The 20693-nt window shown below is 45.4% G+C and overlaps 1 protein-coding gene across 2 annotated transcripts in view; it reads left to right on the top strand.

The window, feature by feature from the left end:
* Positions 1 to 20693, top strand: part of GLB1 (galactosidase beta 1) — an 82198-nt gene that overhangs the window by 7481 nt on the left and 54024 nt on the right. For both annotated transcript variants that reach the window (XM_029049527.2, XM_029049526.2), the window contains exons 2-5: positions 7486 to 7655; positions 12651 to 12801; positions 16734 to 16794; positions 17934 to 18028. In XM_029049527.2, coding sequence (XP_028905360.1) covers positions 7486 to 7655; positions 12651 to 12801; positions 16734 to 16794; positions 17934 to 18028 — 477 coding nt within the window. The remainder of the gene's footprint in view (positions 1 to 7485; positions 7656 to 12650; positions 12802 to 16733; positions 16795 to 17933; positions 18029 to 20693) is intronic.

The following is a 20693-nucleotide window of genomic DNA, read 5'->3' as shown; positions in this document are numbered from 1 at the left end:
ATCCAGGGAAGAACAATTCAATATTTGCCCCGTCCTCAACCATTTGTGATTCTGCCACCTTCAGTCATGCTACCCCTCAACCTTCGCCTTTTCTAGACTTGAGTCAATCTTCTGAATTTATCCTCCTTACGACCCTTCTCTATATCTCCATCATTTTGGTTGCCCTTCAGTTTCTTCGGGTCTTTTTTATGTTGACTGAGATGGGGCAACTAGAACTGTACCTGGTATTTCAGCTACAGGCATACCACGGTCAGAGAGGGAGTCAGAATTGTTCCTTTTGCATTGTGGAGTGGGGAGCCTTTAGAGAAAACGGGATCCTTGCTCATGTTCATGCTTTTATAGAGTGCTTCGGTAAACCCTGGTCTTGTTTGTGTAGCCAGTTAACAACATAGGAGCCCAAGGTTGAGTGATAAAAGAAGGGAGTCGATGGAAGCTTCTTTATTGATTTTTTTTCCCCTTTGGATTTTGAAAATGGTATATTTTCAAATACTTTTTAGTTTTCATCTTCATAAGTCAAATTCCAAAAATTTTGGGCTACTTTTTGTTTTAGTTTCACACGACTGCTTGGTTAGTGTTTGGGTAATAATATTTTGGGGGCATTTGCCAGTGAATTAAACGGCTAAAATGCAGACTCAATATCACGGCTGCCTACATATAATTACGTTTACCAGGATTCAGGCAGCCCTGCTTGATATGAGCATCTCGGATTATTCCACTTAGAATGGAAACAGCAATAGTCCGGTCTCGGTTTGTGGCCAGAGGATGGGCTACGGGCCTGGGAGTCTAACGGACCTGGGTTCTAATTTCAGCTCTGCCACTTGTCTGCTGGGGCACCTTGAGCAAGCCACTTCACTTCTCTGTGCCTCAGTTACCTCATCTGTAAAATGGGGAATAAGGCTGTGAAGTTTATGTGGGACAGGGCAGGAACTGTGTCCATCCCAATTTGTATGTATCCACACCAGCACTTAGTACAGTGCCTGGTACATAGTAAGCACTAAACAAAGACCACTACTATTATTATTTTTGCTATTATTAATACCTTGGGGCAAGAAGAATGTTAAAAAATACCAGTTCCCTCAGAGACTCCACCTTCCTTATAGAAGAAGGAAACATTCTCTCCCTTTTCCTCCAAACTGATGTCTTTGAAAATGTTCCAGACTATCAAATATATTCCCAAGTGGTTGTCAAAATTGTCCCGCCACTAGTGGAAATAATTGTCATCTTCCACTCAAATGCATTAAAATAGATTGATATCAACCCTGAAAGAATTAGAATGGATTCATAAATCAATAAGTACAATTTGGCAGGGGTAATTTTTTTTATTAATTCCCCCAATTTAAATTTCAGTTAAACTCTTAAAGAAAAAAAAAACTGGAGGTGGTAGTTGATCCTAATAACAAATGATGAACCAGGAGGTAGAAACTAGACTAAGTTGGATAAGACCTGAAAAATTCTGCCCCTATTATTAATCTTCGGGTTGCAAATGGGCCTGAAGAGAAGCGATGAAATTTGCCTTGGTACATTTTTCTGCCAGGAGTTGATCATGACAGGTTTTCCAGCCCTGATGATTGATCTTCTTGGTATCCACTCATCACTTGAACTCATTCTTAGGTCAGAAGGAGTTGCTGACTGATTAGGGTATGTTGGGGGGTGTGGGTGTACGTGTGTGTATGTGTGCTTGAGAGAGAGAGATACTCCCTGTACCCTGATAAAATATACTTATGACTCTCATATTTCCTAATTTTTGCTTGAATAGGTTCTAGACGCTCTATCTTCTCTAGCTTAAGCGTGTTTTCCTTCCTTCCTTCCTTCCTTCCTTCCTTCCTTCCTTCCTTCCTTCCTTCCTTCCTTCCTTCCTTCCTTCCTTCCTTCCTTCCTTCCTTCCTTCCTTCCTTCCTTCCTTCCTTCCTTCCTTCCTCCCTCCCTCCCTCCCTCCCTCCCTCCCTCCCTCCCGCCTCGTATTAAAGTGAATTGGACCAAAGGGCATGGGCCTAGGAATCAGAGGGACCTGGATTTTAATCCCGGCTCGGCCACTTGTCTGCTGTGTGACTTCAGGCAACTCACTTCATTCCAATCACTTAGTACAGTGCTCTGCACATAAGCGCTCAATAAATACTATTGAATGAACTTCACTTTTCTGTGCCTCAGTTACCTCTTCTGTAAAATGGTGATTCATAAAGACTCTAAGTCCCATGTGGGGAAGGGACTGTGTCCAACCTGATTTGTTTGTATCCACCCCAACACTTAGTACAGTGCCTTGCTGATAAGTACTTAATAAATACCACTATTATTATTATTAATATTATTAAAAAGCTGGAGGACTCTAAGCAGCCCACCTTCTCCTTCTATGCAGTTGAACACCCTGAAAGCATCGGAGACAGATTGTTGTCAAGCCGATTTTTAAAGATCTCCAAGGATAGTATTTTTAAATGTATTTTTTATATGGTATTCGTAAAGTGCTTATTAGGTACCAGGCACCGTACAAAGCGCTGGGGGAGACACAAGCTGATCGGGTCGAACAGGGTCCCCATTCCACATGGGGCTCGCAGTCTTAATACCCATTTTGTAGGTGAGGGAACAGAGGCACAGAGAAGTGAAGTGACCCACCCAGCGTCACGTATCAGACGAGCGACAGCAGAATAAGAACCAGGTCTTTCTGAGTCCCAGGCTAGCGTTGGATCTGCTAGGCCCCGCAGCTTGAAGAGTTGCTCCCATAAGCCTTCTCTTGGCTAGCCAATCCCTGCCAAGACCGAGCAGTCTGCCTGGGGAGTGGGATATTTTTATTTGTTCTCTCAAAGACCATCGATTGATTCTAGTCTCTTTTCCTTACTTTTCAATGTCACCTTGTCATCCTTTTCGACACATCCTTCTGCTTCTTGAGGACTCCAAGCTTTGGAGTTTCGAGTTACTGTAGTGAACCTGAGGAGCTAGGAGGTTTTCTCCCAGTCGATTCACCGCGTCCTTTCTCTTAACCCTGCTGCTGCCTCCGCCGTCACCCCAGTTCTCTTGGCTGGAGGGTTATTCTCGAAAATGTAGGCCCCCTTCTTCCACAGGAGCTAGACCCTAACGTCTGAGAGATTTGAGCCCGGGGCACATGCGTGCACCGTGGCGAGGAGTGTGGCTAGCCAGGCTCGGGACCCTATTGCTGGAGAAGCGGCATAGCCTAACGGATAGAGCACAGGCCTGGAAATCAGAAGGACCTGCGTTCTAATTCTTGCTCCGCCGCTCTCTGCCCTGTGACCCTGGGGAAGTCACTTCACTTCTCTGGGCCTCAGTTATCTCATCTGTAAAATAGGGATTAAGATCGTGAGCACCATGAGGGACAGGGACTGTGTCATACCCGATTTGTTTGTGTCCACCCCAGTGCTTAGTACAGTGCCTGGCACATAAGTGCCAAACAAATACCACAATTATTATTATTATTGTTCTCTGCTGTTGTGAGTTTTGATATTTTACTTATTGCTGTTTACGAGGCTGCTTGACTCACTGGGGGGAACCAGCAAAAAGGGGAGCTTTTCCAAAGTGTGTGTGTGTGTGTTGTCTCTTTTGGTTCAGATCAAGAAAGGGTTCAAGATTCCATATTCATTCAATCATATTTGAGTGCTTGCTGTGTGGGGAACACTGTCCTAAGCACTTGGGAAAGTACAGTGCAACAATTAACAGACACAATCCCTGCCCACAAGGAGCTTACAGTCTATTCATTGTACCTATTCCTCCTCGGCCTTCCCCCCACCCTCACACCTTTAGCCTTATCGTGGTGGTGGGCCTAGTGTGCCTCTTTCCCCTGAACTCCCAGTGGGTCTGTCGGATTCAAGTCTGGAGACCCGAGCTTTCCCGCCCCGACTCCCTCCTGGTTCTTTGAACTGCCGGGGCGGGGATGATCCCGGTTACCACAGTGGCTTCCGCGGCTTCTCCCCTTCTCCTTGATCCTAGGCGCCCGAGCCCCACGGTAGCTAAAACTTCCAGCGGGAAGGTGGGCAAGCCCTCACCATCCAAATTAGAGCCGAGGCCCAGACGGGAGCCCGCACCGTGACTCGCAGTGTGGCTAGCCGGGCTCTGGGCCCCTTTGCTTCTCTGCCGTTTGTGAGTTTTGATAGTATGCATATTGCTGTTTATGGGGCTGCTTGATTCACCGGGGGGTGGGGGGGGAGAACCAACCAGAAAGGGAGCTTTTCAAAAGCGCATGTTGTCCGAATTGATCTTTTACCTCCCAGAATGCACGAGGTGTATGGATGGGGCACTGATGGTGGGGGTCTGGGGGACTAGGCTTCACGCGGAAATGGGTTTCTGTCACTCTGGAATCTCTGGCGTCGATATTTGTGCACTGATTTCACCCCAGACCGAGGCGTTGTGGTCAGATTGTGTAATAAAAATACGACATTTCAATATTCTGGGATCCATGTGCCAGTTCATTAAGGGTGATGCTCATAAAAGGATGGGGACCTCTTCAGACTTAATAAACTATTGAAATCCTTGGTGTGCTTGAGTCGTTGAAATCCCGGTGCAAGGATTGAGCTTGTGAAAATTAAAATCTGCGTGTAGCACAAATGATCTCTAATCAACTGGTCAGTCACTGGTATTGAGTGCTTACTCTGTGCAGGGAACTGTACTAAACATTTGGGAGAGTACAGTATAACAGAGCTGGTAGACACAGTCCCTGCTCACGAGAAGCTTACAGTTTAGAGGAAACACATTAAAAGAAATGATGGATAGGGAAAATGGTGAAGTTTAAGGATTTATACATAAGCGTTGTGGGGATGGGGTGAATATCAAGGGCTTAAAGGGCACACATTTCTAAGTGCATAGGGGAAATGCAGGTAGGGGTGTGTGTGTGTGTGTATAAAAACCATCTTTATTCACATAATTTTTGCAAACCCCAAACAGGCTGATTTGGAAGGAATTAAGTGTATCTATACAGGAAGCAGGAGAGAAGGGAGAAGGAAAGAAGGAAGAGGAAAGTAAGAGGCAACTAGAGCCTGCATCTGTCATTTCATTCTCCCAGGTGTTGATTCAATAGACAGACACTCACTGAGCAAATTTCCCCTTCCCTCCGTGTTAACCAGTTCTCACCTTTCTGCTCCTTCTATCTGGCCCGTGGCAGGCACTGCCTACAATTTATGGTGCATTAACTCAGTCGTATAATCTTTGATGTTTTTTTCTCCCCTTAATCGGGGAGGGGCAGTTGAGGAAGCAATTATAGTAGTAAATAGGCAGGGATTGTCTCTCTCTATTGCTGTGTTGTACTTTCCAAGTGCTTAGTACTGTGTGCTGCATAAAGTAAGCACTCAATAAATACCATAGAATGAATGAGTAAATAAGGTAGATATCGGTCCTGGGTTAGAGGAAAGAATTAAAGGTGAGCTCTTGCCAGCAAAGAGCTATTGAGTAAGTTCTGTCTTGCCGCTAATTTTGTCCATAGTGGTTTGCTGATTCTGGAAGGTTATTCTCAGTTGCTTGAATTTTGGTTTGTGGGAGTGTTGCTAGACCCCAGTCATCAGCGTATTTCCATACCAGGTGCTTCCCATATATCTGATTCGGGGACTTCTGATGGGGTTTTTAATCTGCTGCCAATAATAATAATAGTACTCGTTAGGTGCTTACTATGAGCCAAGCACTGTTCTAAGCATTGGGGTAGATACAAGTTAATCAGGTCAGACACAGTCCCTGCACCACATGAGGCTCACACTCTTATCCCCATTTTACAGATGAGGTAAACAAGCACGGAGAAGTAAAGTCACACAAGGTCACACAGCAGACGTACGGTGAAGCCGAGATTAGAACCCAGGCCCTTCTGATTCTCAGGCCCGTGCTCTATCCGGTGCCAGATTGCATAGCATCCAGATTCACCCCTTTGGTGATAGGGGGAGAGTGTCAGAAAAGACCTCTTAATTTAGCTTGATAGCAGCCAGCTAGCACACTGGGCTGTCATTTTCGGATTTAAGCACCAGAAGGCACCATAATTACACTTATGAACTGAGAAGGCCTATCTCTTCCCACATGGGGGCAGAAGGGTTATGCTACTGTTGTTCTCCTCTGAGAGGACTGGTTTGTGGGTGGAGGCAAAATCCACAGAAATGATCACTTTGGGGGTTCATTCATTCCATCGCATTTATTGGGCGCTTACTGTGTGCAAAGCGTGTGTGTGTGTGTGTGTGAGAGAGAGAGACAGTCAGAGGACAGAGACACCAAATCCTAGGGTAACATCAGAACTAGAGGAAGACCCGAAGGCTACTTCAAAGGGTGAGGGCTGTCAGTCCCACCTTCTAAAGTTGCTTTTCCTAAAAACAAATTACACTTTAACTTGGACGCATATTTTGGAATCATCCCTTGGCCACCCAACCTGATTTATTTTGAAAGCGTCAAAGTCCCCCCTCGCTCCATGCTTAAGAATTCTGGACTGCCGGAAGGCTTAGATCCTATTTGAACAAACCATCTGTTGAACCTCACCTTTGAACCTACTGGGTTTTATAAATGGCATTTTTGAGCACTTACTCTGTGCCAGGCAATGTTCTAAACGATGGGGTAGATACAAACTAATCAGGTTGGACACAGTCCTTGTCCCACATGGGGCTCACGGTCTTCATCCCCATTTTACAGAGGAGGGAACTGAGGCCCAGAGAAGTGAAGTGGCTTGCCCGAGGTCACACAGAAGACTAGTGGCAGAGCTGGGATTAGAACCCAGGATCCTCTGACTCCCGGGCCTGTGCCCTTTCCAGTAGGTCATGCTGCTTTTTTGTCTACTTTCCTCAACCTTGCAGGAGGGAAGATGAATCCCTGTTACAGTGTCTCTGAGAGTCTGAAGGTTGATGGCACCACATCTCTCACCTCAGATGAGAATGCTCTTCTAAGCAGCATGGCATAGTGAATAGAGCACAGGCCTGGGAGTCAGAAGGTCATGGGTTCTAATCCCAGCCCCTCCACTTGTCTGCTGGGTGACCTTGGGCAAGACACTTCACTTCTCTATGCCTCTGTTTCCTCATCTGTAAAATGGGGATTAAGACTGTGAGCCCCACATGGGACTGTGTCCAACCTGACTAGGTTATATCTACCGCAGTGTTCAGAACAGTGCTTGACACTTAATAAGCGCTTAACAAATACCATCATCATGTGCTGGTTCGAGCATTTTCGGGTTCCTCTTATGAGTCGAGTTGGTCTGGTGAAAAACCTTTGGATCATTCCTGCTATCTCCCCAGTGGAGGACACGGTGTAGGGGGGAGCGGGAAGCGGATGATTCCAGGAACTGTGAGATCGTAACAAAGCTGTGTTGTGACTTTTCCCAAAGATCTCTCCGCTTTGCTAAACTTCTCTCGTCCCCCTCCTCACCCTCTCTTCCCCTGGAAACCTTGGGAAGTTTGGCGGGGGGTGCCTCTGGCGACGTTCTGCAAATCAGCAGGCTGGAGAGGGGATCCAGAAGGTCGTGAGAGGTTGCGGCCTTTGACACGTTAACACCGTTGACTCACGCGGAGCCGTCTCGTTGATACTTAGAACCCTCCCCAGCGGACGTTTGCCATCGACTACAAGAGAGACTGCTTCCTCAAGGATGGGAAACCATTTCGCTACATCTCGGGGAGCGTTCACTACTCACGGGTGCCCCGCTTCTATTGGAAGGATCGTCTTCTGAAGATGAAGCTGGCGGGGCTTAATGCTATTCAAACGTAAGTCGAAAAGTCACACTTTATGATGATCGTGGTATTTATTAAGCACTTACTATGGGCCAAATGCTGGAGTCAGTCGGCCAGTCAGTCATATTTATTGAGCGCTTGCTGTGTGCAGAGCACTGTTCTAAGCACTTGGAAGAGTACAATACAACAGTAAACCGTACTAAACGCTGGGGTAGATACAACATAATCAGGTCCCGCAAGGGGCATACAGTCTAAGCGAGAGGCAGAATGGATACTAAATCGCCATTTTGCTAGTGAGGAAACTGAAGCACAGAGAAGTTAAGTGATTTGCCCAAGGTGCCACAGCAGGAACATGGTGGACCTGGGATTAGACCCAGGTCCTCTGACTCCTTCCTCTACTAATACGCTGCTTCTAATAATAATAACTATATTTGTTAAGCACTTATCCCAGCGCTTAGAACAGTGCTCTGCACATAGTAAGCGCTTAACAAATACCAACATTATTATTATTATTATCACATACTGTTCTAAGCTCTGGGATAGACCGAAGGTGGGCTACAGTCCTGTCCCACATGGAGCTCACAGTCTGGAGGAGAACAGATATCGAATCCCCATTTTATAAATGAGGGAACTGAGGCCCAGGGAAGTTAAGTGACTTACCCAAGGTCACACAGCAGGCACGGAGCAGAGCCGGGATTAGAACCCAGTCCTTCTAACTCACAGGCCCATGCTCTTTCCATTAGGCCATGCTCTGTCATGAATTATAATCTCTGATTTGGGATTGAAAGGCAGGTTTTAAAGAGGAAATCATAATTTCTCAATGGAGCTACCCAGTGTTTGATCTCCTAATGACTACTGCTGAAGTTCGCTGTTCAGTTAAGTCAGTTGTATTTATTGAGTGCCTGCTGTGTGCAGAGCATTGTATTAAAGGCTTGGGAGAGTACAATATAAATGACACATCCCCAGCCCAGAATGAGTTTATGGCCTAGAGGAGGAGACGGACACTGATATAAATAAATTACAGATATGTATGTAGTTGTTATAGGGCTGGGAGGGAGGGTGAATAAAGGGAGCAAATCTGGGCAATGCAGAAGGGAAAGAGAGAAGAGGAAAGGAGAGCTTATTCAGAGGAGGCCTTTTGGAGGAGATGGGTCTTCAATAAGGCTTTGAAGTTGGGGAGAATAATTGTTTGATGGATATGAGGAGGTTGGGCCTTCCAGGCCAGAGGCAGGATGTGGGGGAGAGGTCAGTGGCGAGAGAAACCAGATTGAGGTACAGGGAGAAGGTTAGCGTTGGAGGAGCGAAGTGTGTGGGCTGGGTTGTAGTTGGAATACACATGTCAAAGCAGATGGATAATCCACTGAATCATTCATTTGTATTTATTGAGCACTTACTGTGTGCAAAGCACTGTACTGAGCGCTTGGGAGAGTACGGTATAGCAACGTAACAGACAAATTCCCTGCCCACAACAAGCTCACAGCCTGGAGTCCAGATTCTTAGGGAGGATTTATGTATCCCTCCCATCCTTCTTCCAAATTCTAAGACCTTGTTCCCACTGCTTATTTCAGCAAGAGCCGAACAGCAGAGATGATCTTGGTGATCATCATCACCTCTATCTATGGAGCACCCACTACTTGAAGAGCACACTACCGGGGGAACGTGTCTACCTCCTCTTGTTCTACCCTTCTCTCCTAGACCCTTAGATCAATGCTCTGCCCATAGTAAGGTTGCAATAAATATGATTGATAAAAGAAAGAATTAAGGCAAAGTGCCTGCCCTCAAAACATCTGCCATGTGACAGCAATTTAGATTGAACTCTCAACAATTAAAAAAGAGCCAAAGATGAGATTTAAATACCCAGTACTGAGCTCTGCATGCAGTATTTGCTTAAGTACTGATGATGATCATTTTGAGGTTTCTCATGGTGGTGGAATTACCAACACCCTATTGGTCCAGAGAAAGTTTTAGAGGATATCTGTGGTATTTTTCTCAGCCTTCCCAGTGGGGAAGCCAGAACCTGGGGCACTGTGTGTCTTCACAATCAGGAGACCTGGGAGCACATGGGAAGAATCCATTTTGGCTTCTTAAGGCCCTCATGATAGATAAAGCAGATAACCTCTAGGAGATAAGGGAAGAAAACCCCCGCAGTGCTATAATGTTGATGATTCCCCCGACTGATTTAGGTTGGGAAACCACTCGATCTGATGAGTCGCTGGCATTACCAGGTATCTGAATGACCTCATCACCACCCGGGGTTTAGTACTGTATTCAATCTGGCTAAGGTCTAAGCCGAGGGACGAGGGAAACAATTCCAGGCAACTTGGAAATGAGTAAAAGATGACCTGTAACACCATCTCCTCGGCGCCTTTTCTGACCTGAGAAGTTTGTTTGATGATAATATTTGGTTTGCGATATGTGGGGCTAAGTCAGATTCCAGGACCTGCCCCCTCCCACATGCCCTGCAAGATGCTTTGATTTTTGATTTTTTGATTTTAATTTTTTTAATCAGATGACGGAGGTCTCCACTCCTCTTTCTTGCTTTCATTATCGTAGGAAAGCAGGATGGTCTTACGGGTAGAGCGAAGGCCTGGGGGTCAGAAGGAACTGAGTTCTAATCCCGGCTCTGCCACTTGCCTGCTGTGTGACCTTGGGCAAGTCGCTTCATTTCTCTGGCCTCAGTTCCCTCATCTATAAAATGGGGATTCAGACTGTGAGCCCCTTGTGGGACAGGGACTGTATTCAACCCGATTAGCTTGTATCTACCCCAGTGCTTAGAACAGTGCCTGGCACATAAGTGCTTAACAAGTAGCATTATTATTATTAATAACGTTTGCAGTTCAGTCCACTCTGGAACCGTCCTTGGCCTTCAAGGACTTTTCGGTATAATGAGGGAAGCTAAGCTCGCATACGTCGGCAGTGTACAGTGGAAACAAGAGTAAGAGTGTAGATAGAATGATAACAAAAGTAGACAGTTACAGATATGAGTACTACTCCTGTGACCAATCATATTTATTGAGTGCTTACTGAGTGCAGGGCACTATACTAAGCACTGGGGAGAGTACACTATATCAGAGTTGGTAGATGTTACCTGCTCACAAAAAGCTTATGGTCTAGAGGAGATTATTCATTTAATCTTATTTATTGAGGGCTTACTGTGTGCAGGGCACTGTACTAGGCGCTTGGAATGTACAGTTCGGCAACAGATAGAGACAATCCCTGCCCAACGATGGGCTCACAGTCTAAAAGGGGGAGACATACGGCAAAATGAAACAAGTAGACAGTCCAGAGAGGAAGAGATTAGTTGGGGAATGTCTAATGGAGGAGGTGACTTTAAAGAGGGTTTTGGGGGATGCAGAGGGTGGGATGGCAAGCTTGACGGGGAGGAAATCCTTAGAAAGGGGAAAGGCTTATGATATGCATAGTAAGTCTTTGGGAAGGACAGTAGGAGAAGAGAGCATGCAGGTGAGGAAGAGGCAGAGGGTGAAGAAGCTTGAAGGCAACGGTGAGGAATTTAATGCAGAAAAAAGAGTTGGAGGTTTCTTAAAAGGGGAATGATGAGATCTGGAAGTCGATCCAAACAGCTGTGTGTAGGAAAGGTGGAAGAGGCTATCAATCTTTAAAGCTATGTGCCGAGCACTGTACTAAGCACTTGGGAGAATACAGTACCACAGAATTAGCAGACATGTTCCCTGCCCAGAATGAGTTTACAGACTAGAGGGGGCAGACATATTAATATGAAAAAATAAGTAATTTATAATATGTAATTTAAAGATTATGGATGGAAGTGCGAATGTCATATGTTCAAAAGTCACAGATCTAAGTGCAGGTTAGAGGTCGAATGTCATATGTTCAAAAGTCACAGATCTAAGTGCAGGTTAGAGGTCGAAACACCCAGAGAGGAGGCTGATGCCGTAATCCAGCGATGAAGCGATGAGGGCTTGATCCAGGGTGATGGTCAAAGAGGCAGATCAGGGAATTATTGTGGAGGAAAAGCTAGCAGGACTTGGAAATGGAAATGGACTAGATCAGTGGTTCTTTTTATGGGCAGGGAACGTTTCTGCTAATTCTGTTGTACTCTTCCAACCACTTAGTACAGTGTTCTGCACATAGCAAGCACTCAGTAAGTACCATTATTTGATTTTGTTGAGCGCTTACTGATCAGAACACTGTACCAAGTGCTTGGGCGAGTACTACATAGAGTTGGTAGACACATTTTGTCAGGTGAAAGACAGAGAAGTTAAAGTTGACACTGAGGTTATGAGCTGCCGGGACAGGGAGGAGGCTGGTGGTGTCGACTGTGATGGAAATTAGGAGAAATAGTTTACCGAGATCAGCTTTTGCCATGACACTGTCCGTGGATATGTCCAGGTGCAGCAGGAGATGTGAGATTGTAAAGCGGGTGAGAAGTCGAGGTTGATGAGGCGTGGATAAGAAGTGAAAACAGCATGGCCTGTTGGTATTTGCCCCATAGGAAGGTGAAAGGAAGAAATCAAATGTTCAGAGTCCCAAGCACTTGGTAGAGTGCTCTGTATAGAGTAAGAGCTCAGTAAATATGATTGAATGAATGAATGGGATTAAGACTGTGAGGCTCATGTGGGACATGGACTGTGTCCAACCTGATTAGCTTGTATCTACCCCAGTGCTTAGTACAGCATCTGGCAAACAGTAAAGTGCTTAACAAATACCATTAAAAAAAAATTAATGGGCACCCAGGAAGTACTCCATAAGAGAAATTAATTCTTGGTGAATCACCCCATCTCAGCCATCCCCAATCCCTTCATTAGGACTCACCCATTTGTAATTTATTGTATTTATTTGTGTTAATGACTGTCTCCCCACCTCTAGACCATAAGCTCATTGTGGGCAGGGAATGTCTGCTTATTGACGTACTCTCCAAAGCGCTTAATATGGTGCTCTACACACAGGAAACTCTCAATAAATGTGTTGAATAAATGGAATAGCAAGCACGGGGTGTCATCTCTCCTTTGCTTCGCACTAGCTGGAGGAGACTGTGTTCTTTCCTGGCAGATACGTGCCTTGGAATTTCCACGAGCCTGTCCCTGGGCAGTACCAGTTCGCAGAGGATCGCGATGTAGAGTATTTCCTGCGGCTTGCCAATGAGACGGGGCTGTTGGTCATCCTGAGGGCCGGCCCTTACATCTGTGGAGAGTGGGACATGGTGAGTCAGCGTGCCTTCGTTCAATCATTCAGTCGTATTTATTGAGCGCTTCCTGTGTGCGGAGCACTGTACTAAGCGCTTGCCTCCTGCCCTCCGTCGTGGAATCGGGCGTTGAATCTTGTGTGGATCGGGAATATTATGATGTGGGGTTTTATTAAAGCTCAAACTTCTGAAGGGGGGAAACGTGGCGTCTCCTTAGTTGGTGCCGGTTCATTAGGTAGGGGCAGGAAACTGGGAGATCATGAAAAGGACATTTAAAGTTAGGCAACCATGGCCTGATGAAAAGAGCATAGGCCTTGGGGGAGGTCAGAGGACCTGAGTTCTAAATTTGACACCGCCCCTTACCTGCTGTGTGACTTTGGGCAGGTCACTTAACTGCTGTGCCGCAGTTTCCCCATCTGCAGAATGGAGAGTAAATATCTGTTCTCCCTCCTCCTTAGAATATAAGCCCCACCTGGTGCTGTGTTTGCTATAATCGCCGTGGATCTCCCCAGTGTTTGACACATAGTAAATAGTTAACAAATCCCATGATAATATCCACACACCTGCATCTCTACTCCCAAGGCTTCTTGTGACTTCATCTAATTTTAGTGGTTATCTTTAATGAACGCCCAGGAAGTACCCCATTTGAGGGGTATTATGATTGTTATTTTTTTTTAATAGTATCTGATAAGTGCTTATTATGTGCCAGGCACTGTACTAAGTGCTGGCATAAATTCAGCGTAATCAGATTGCACACAGTCTATATCCCACATGGGGCTCACAGTCTTAATCCCCATTTAAAAATGAGGTAACTGAGGTCCAGAGAAGTGACTTGCGTGAGGTCACCCAGCAGACAAGTGGCGGAGTCAGGATTAGAACCTAGCTCTTTCTGACTCACAGACCCATGCTCTATCCACAGGAGCTGCTTCTCTATTATTATTATTGTTATTATCATTCTTGTTGTTGCATGTTAAACACTTAGTATGTGCCAAGCACTGGGGAGATGCATGATAAACATATCAGATACAGCTCTATTACTGTTATTAGGTAGCCTGACCCTGCATCCTAATTTAGGCAGGCGAATTAGTTCGAGGCTATCTGTAGGCTTGCCGTGGTTTAGGAAAGACCACGGTTGATCCAGACCCCGGCCGCTCAGCGTGGATGGGATCTGAGGGTGGGTTGGGTTGGCGAAGCCCTGCCTTCACTCATCTCGGTGGTCTCTGCCCAGTCAGGAGTTGCCTCCCTTCAGATGGGTCTAATGCCAACTGTGGGCAAAGTAGCTTCAGTGGGATCTTGGCTGGTGGTTCTTTATAGGGATATCCAGAGTTTTCTCTCCCTCATCAGAGACCAGAGACAACTAGGGATTTTTGGAAACCTTTCCCCCGGAGGTATAGGGGGGACCCTCTGGACTGTAAGCTTGTTGTGGGAAGTGGATGTGTCTGTTATACTGTACTCTCCCAAGCGCTTATTATAGTTATCTGCACATGGTAAGCGCTCAATAAATACAATTGACTGACAGAGTGTATTGCAAGGAAGGGCGGAGGCCTGAGCCCTGCAAAGAATTTCATTGTGGAGGACCTCTCGCCCATCTCCTGCCTCTGGCCCGGAGTGCCCTCTCTCTCCATATCCAAAAGACAATTACTTTCCCCGCCTTCAAAGCCTTACTGAAGGCATATCTCCTCCAAGAAGCCTTCCCTGCCTAGGCTCTCATTTTGTCTTCTTCCACTCCCTTCTGTATCACCCTCACACTTGGATTTTGCACCCTTTATTCAACCCTCCCTCAGTCCCACAACACTTATTCATTCAATAGTATTTATTGAGCACTTACTATGTGCAGAGCACTGTACTAAGTGCTTGGAATGTACAAATCGGTAACAGAGACAGCCCCTGCCCTTTGACGGGCTTACAGTCTAATCGGTACTTATGTACTTATCTGTAATTTTAAAATTTATATTAATGTCTGTCCTCCTCTCTAGACTGTAGGCTCGTTTTGGACAGGGAACATATGTACTAAGCATGTTATAGTGTACTTTCTCCCAAACACTTGGTAAAGTGCCCTGCCCACAGTAAATGCTCAATAAATATGATTTTTTTTTTAGGTATTTGTAAAGCACTTACTGTGTTCCAAGCACTGTTCTAAGTGCAGGAATAGGTACAAGCAAATCAGGTTGGACAGAGTCCCTGTCCCACTTGGGGCTCACAGTCTTAATCCTCATTTTACAGATGAAGTAATTGAGGCGTAGAGAAGTGACTTGCCCAAGGTCACAGAGCAGATAAGTGGCAGAGGGGGATTAGAACCCAGCTCCTTCTGGCTCCCAGGCCCCTGCTCTATCCAGTAAGCCCCCTGCTTTGCTAATCTTTTACTCTAACTGTATTCTTCATTAAGGGTTTTACCTGGGTGCCTAAAACCTGAGGGGACCATTCCCTTTTGAATATGAGAACTGGGTATGCAGGACATCCTGATTTAGTGATGTCATGATGTCCAGAGTCCCCTCCTAACAGGAAACTCCTGGGTCTCTTTTTGGACCTGGTTTGGGGCGGGTCCTGAGGGTCAAAAGTCTAACCCAGGGACTCCCAACTCATCAGCACTTGGATCAGAATATTTCTGCTAATTCTGCTGTACCGTACTCTCCCACACGCTTAGAACAGTGCTCTGCATATAGTAAGCACTCAATAAATACATTGATTTATTGATTGATCAGCACTACTAGACGAGAACAAGGGGTAGGAGGTGGATTAAACTGACCTCCGCTCCTGCGGGATTTCATAGAGATATTTTTCAGCGACTAGATGGAACAGCCGGGATGCGGCTAACGTCGGGATGCAGCTGCCCTTTATATAAGTGGTCTTTGTCAGAGAACCACACATTTCAGTATTGCTATGTTTAATATGGATTTTCCGGCTCTGCCACCTACCTGCTGTGTGGTCTTGGGCAAGCCACTTAACTTCTCTGGGCCTCAGTACTCTCATCGGCAAAATTCATTCATTCATTCAATAGTATTTACTGAGCACTTACTATGTGCAGAGCACTGTACTAAGCGCTTGGAATATACAAATCGGTAACAGATAGAGACGGTCCCTGACCTTTGACGGGCGCACAGTCTAATCGGGGGAGAGGGACAGACAAGAACAATAGCAATAAATAGAATCAAGGGAGTGAATGGATTCAATATGTGTACTCCCTCTTACTTAGACAGTGATCCCCCTGTGGGACTGGAAAAGCAGTGTTGTCTAATGGGTAGAGCACGGGTCTGGGAGTCAGAAGGACCCAGGTTCTAATCCCGGCTCTGCCACCTGTCTACTGTGTGACCCTGGGCAAGTCATTTCACTTCTCTGGGCCTCAGTTACCTCATCTGTAAAATGGGGATTAAGACTGTGAGGTTTCTGTGGGACAGGGGCTGTGTCCAGCCCATTGTGCCTGTAGCTACCTTAGTAGTAACTACTTAACAATTCTTATTAATTTTAAAATAATTTGTTAAATTGTCCCAAGAGTTTCCAACTGACCCTCCTCTTCACTTTCTTGGCCAAAGTTTCCTCTGCATTCTTATAACCTCATAACATTCATTCATTCAATCGTATTTATTGAGAACTTACTGTGTGCAAAACACTGTACTAAGTGCTTGGGAGAGTACAATATAACAACAAACAGATGCTTTCCTGCCCACAAAGAGCTCACAGTCTAGAGGGGGAGACAGACATTAATATAAATAAATAAATAAATTACAGATCTATGCAGGGATACACATATGTGCTGTGTGGATGGGAGGGAGGATGAATGAAAGAACAAGTAAGAGCAGCACAGAACATCAGACTTGGGTTAAAACAAGTTCACTGGATCAGAATTTAGTGGCAGTGGATTCCCATCTGTGTTAAAAGCCTGGCTATGAGATAGTGGTTTCTATTGTTATTGTAAAGAGTAAATGAAAACAATTCTCTTTTTTCTACCTTAGGGGGGCCTACCTGCTTGGCTGTTAGAGAAAGAAACGATAGTTCTCCGCTCTTCTGATCCAGGTAAGGTCAGTAGATCGTTCAAAAATCTAGTTGCTTTAATATCAGAGGTTTGCAGCAATTTCGGATTCCTTCAGAGAGAAGAGCATAGCTCTAACATTTCTTCTGGCCTTTGGGAGTTCAGAGGGTGAATTCTAAATGCTCTGTGTGGACCAGGTAGAGAGATGTTTCTAAATCCCACAAAAGAAAGGAATAGTCAAAGAGTCATCCATCAATCAGTCCTATTTATTGAGTGCTTACTGTGAACAGAGAACTTTGAATGAAGAAAATATAACACAGATGGTAGTTGAAACAGCATGGCCTAATGGAAAGAGCATGGGCTTGGGAGCTGGAGGACCTGGGTTCTAATCCCAACTCTGCCACTTATCTACTGTATGACCTTGGGCAAGTCACTTCTCTGGGCCTCAGGTTCTATGTCTTCAAATGGGAATAGAATACTTGTTCTCCCTCCTACTTAGGCTGTGAGCGCCAAGTGGGGCAGGGACTCTGATTATCATGTTGCTGCCCCAGTGCTTAGTACAATGCCTGGCACATAGTAAGCACTTAACAAATACCATAGGGGGAAAGAATCCACTTTAAGCAACTGCACCATCCGTCCAAGTGAATTTTGTCACAAAATATTATGTGAAGTAGGTTTTTGGTCTCGTCCTGTCCTTCAGTCTTCCTTGAAACTGCCTTTTTTATAATACTTTCTCTTCTCTCCCCCTTAGTCCGTGAACCCCATGCGGGACAGGGACTGAGTCTGTACTGATGGTATTGTAGAAAAAGGAATGGTATTTACGAAGCGCTTTCTGTTCATACAGCACTTTACTAAAGGCTGAGAAGGGATGCGCCAGGGGGAATTAGATGTGGATTCTATTTCCAAGCTATTTCCGGTAGGCTGTGCTTGGGGCATTGTAAGAGCTTAATAAACACCACTATTTTTTATATTAATATTATAGTTATTTGTATCACGAGGCATTTTTTTTTACAATCTACTTCCTAGCCTCACAGCCTGCATATCAGACTTCTTATAAATATCGGACTCACGACATTATTTGAAAAGGGGTATTTGAATACATTTGCATTTGTGGAGTCTTCCACAGTGGAGGGGATGTTCTGGAAGCTCCTCATCAACCAAGCTATTATTCTTCCTCTCTCAGATTACATCGCCGCTGTGGAGAAGTGGATGGGTGTCCTTTTGCCCAAGATGAAGCCGTTACTCTATCAAAATGGAGGGCCCATCATCACAGTACAGGTAACCCCTTCTGGAGACCCGGAGCAACAAAGAGGATTTCATTCATTCAGTCGTGTTTATTGAGTGCTGATTATGTACAGAGACAATCCCTGCCCACAGCGGGCTCACAGTCTAGAAGGGTGAAGGATTTGAGACTTGCTAATGGCCTCAAGCATAGTAGCAGTCAGACCGTGGCCATTTAGGGCACTGAAAAGGGTCAGCAATGTTGCCTAACGGATAGACCCCGGGCCTGGGAGTCAGAAGGACCTGGCTTCTACTCCTGGCTCTGCCACTCATCTGCTGGGGGATCTTGAGCAGTAAGCTTGTTGTGGGCAGGGATTTATCTGCTATGTTATACTGCGCTTAGTACAGTGCTCTGTAAGTGCTCAAATCTGACTGATTGATTTGGGCAAGTCACTTAACTTCTCTGTGCCTCAGTTACCTCCTCTTTAAAATGAGGATTAAGAATGTGAGCCCCATGTGGGACAGGGACTGTATCCACTGATTTGCTTGTATCTTGCCCCAGCGCTTAGTACAACACAAAGACTGTGAGCCTATTGTTGGGGAGGGATTGTCTCCATCTGTTGCCGAACGGTACTTTCCAAGCACCTAGTACAGTGCTCTGCACACAGTAAGCACTCAGTAAACATGATTGAATGAATAGTAAGCATCTAAAAAATGTGACAGTGATGATGATGATGATTATTATAGCAGTTATGCTGTGCTCTTTGATGCACAGTCTCTTCCCGAAAAGGGTGAGTTTTGACTTTTGCCTTCTCCCCTCTTCAAGACTGTTTGAGTCCATTAAAATTTCCATGAAATGGGTTTGTGGATGGGTTATTTTCACCAGATTTCTCATCTCCACCCTCACACTGAAAAACTCCCCATGGCCCTTGCTCCAAATTCTATGCAAGAAACTTCCAGCGTTGACCCCATTTCTGCTTCTCACTTAGTTTATCTTGGTTCTTCACCTTATGTGCTATCATTCTAAACGGTAAGCTCGTTGTGGGCAGAGGATGTGATTGCCAATTCTGTTGTATGGTACTCTCGCAAGCTACTGATGCAGTGCTTTGCACATAGTAAGTGCTCAGTAAATACTATCGATGATCTGTCCTTCAGATTACACTGGCGTCACATGTTTTTTTCCTGCAATATCCTTGGATTGAATTGCAGGGAACATTTTTTCTGCTCCCCTCAGCATCTGGCCTCACCTTCTGCTCTTCTTTCTTTTAATGTAATTTCATTTCATTTTTTTTTTCCTTCCACCCCCGCTCCTCTCAGAATCACTTTCAATGTCTGCCACAGCTTCTCCACCTCATTTTGAGAAACTCCACAAAAGTGTCATGCGAAGATTAGCTCAGTGAAGGGTTTCCTGGTGTCTTAGTTGTCGGCTTGGGTCTAGGAGGCATCTCTGAGTTCTAGTGCAGGCTGCAGTCCCATCTCAGTGTGCAAAACTAACCAGTAATTTTGTTTGTCTTCCTCCCTCCGCACCCAAAGTTCAGCACCCTGACATTTCCTCCTGCCTTCAGGACAGCTCTACCTGGATGTCCCGCTGACACCTCAAACTTAACTTGTCTAAAACAGAGCTCCTTACCTTCCCACCCAAACCCCGTCCTCCCCTTGACTTTCCCATCACTGTAGACGGCACCACCATCCTTCCTGCCACGCAAGTCGGGTAGGGATTGTCCCTGTTGCTGAATTGTACTTTCTGAGCGCTTAGTATAGTGCTCTGAACACAGTAAGCGCTCAATAAATGCGATTAAATGAATTAATGAAAGGAGTAGAGCAGGGAAAGGAGTCAGAATTTATTTTATGGTATTTGTAAAGTGCTTACTATGTGCCAGGCGCTGTTCTAAGTGCCGGGGTAGATACAAGCAAATTGGATTAAACACAATCCCTGTTCCGCATTCACGGTCTTAAACCCCATTTTACAGATGAGGTAACTAAGGTACAGAGAAGTGAAGTGACTTGTCTGAGGTCACACAGCAGACAAGCAGCAGAGTCAGGATTAGATCCAAGGTCCTTCTGACTCTCAGGCCCATGTTCTATTCATTAGGCTACACTGCTTCTCTTTAACTGAATTAAAGAGATAACTGAATTTTCCTTACCAAGTTCTAGTTCAACCTGTACTTCCAACCCAGGGGGCAAATGATTAGTAATTGATTTTACTTTCCCTCCTCCTTCTCCCTGCCCCCCCCCCCCCCCAGGTTCAGAAGTAGAGCAGGGAATTGGAAAGGAGATAATATTTTAACGCCCCAAGGTTAACTGGATTCTAAGCTCGCAGGGAATGTGTCTGCTAATTCTGTAGTATCGTACTCTCCCAAGTGCGTAGTACAGTGCTCTGCACACAGTAAGTGCTCAATAAATACCACTGTTGAACTGAATTATCTTCACCAAATTGTCAGCTAGAGTCTAGATTGAATCTACGAGTTCTAATTCAACCTGCACTCCTGTGCCAGGGTGCAAGACTGATCAGTAATTGGTTTATGTCTCCCTCCCAAAGTCCAGGAGTAGAGCAGGGAATTAGAAAGGAGTCAGTATTTTAGTGAACCAAGGTTAACTGAATTCTCTTTGCCAAGTTGTCAGCGGGTGGAGGATGTGTTTACATGTTCTTGTTCAACCTGCACTCCCACCTCAGGGTTCAAGATTGATCAGTTATTGGTTTATCTCCCCCCTTCCCCTCTCC

Source organism: Ornithorhynchus anatinus, chromosome 21 (assembly GCF_004115215.2).
Source record: "Ornithorhynchus anatinus isolate Pmale09 chromosome 21, mOrnAna1.pri.v4, whole genome shotgun sequence".
NCBI classification, from domain to species: Eukaryota; Metazoa; Chordata; class Mammalia; order Monotremata; family Ornithorhynchidae; genus Ornithorhynchus; species Ornithorhynchus anatinus.
This window is presented reverse-complemented; position numbering and strand designations above follow the sequence as displayed.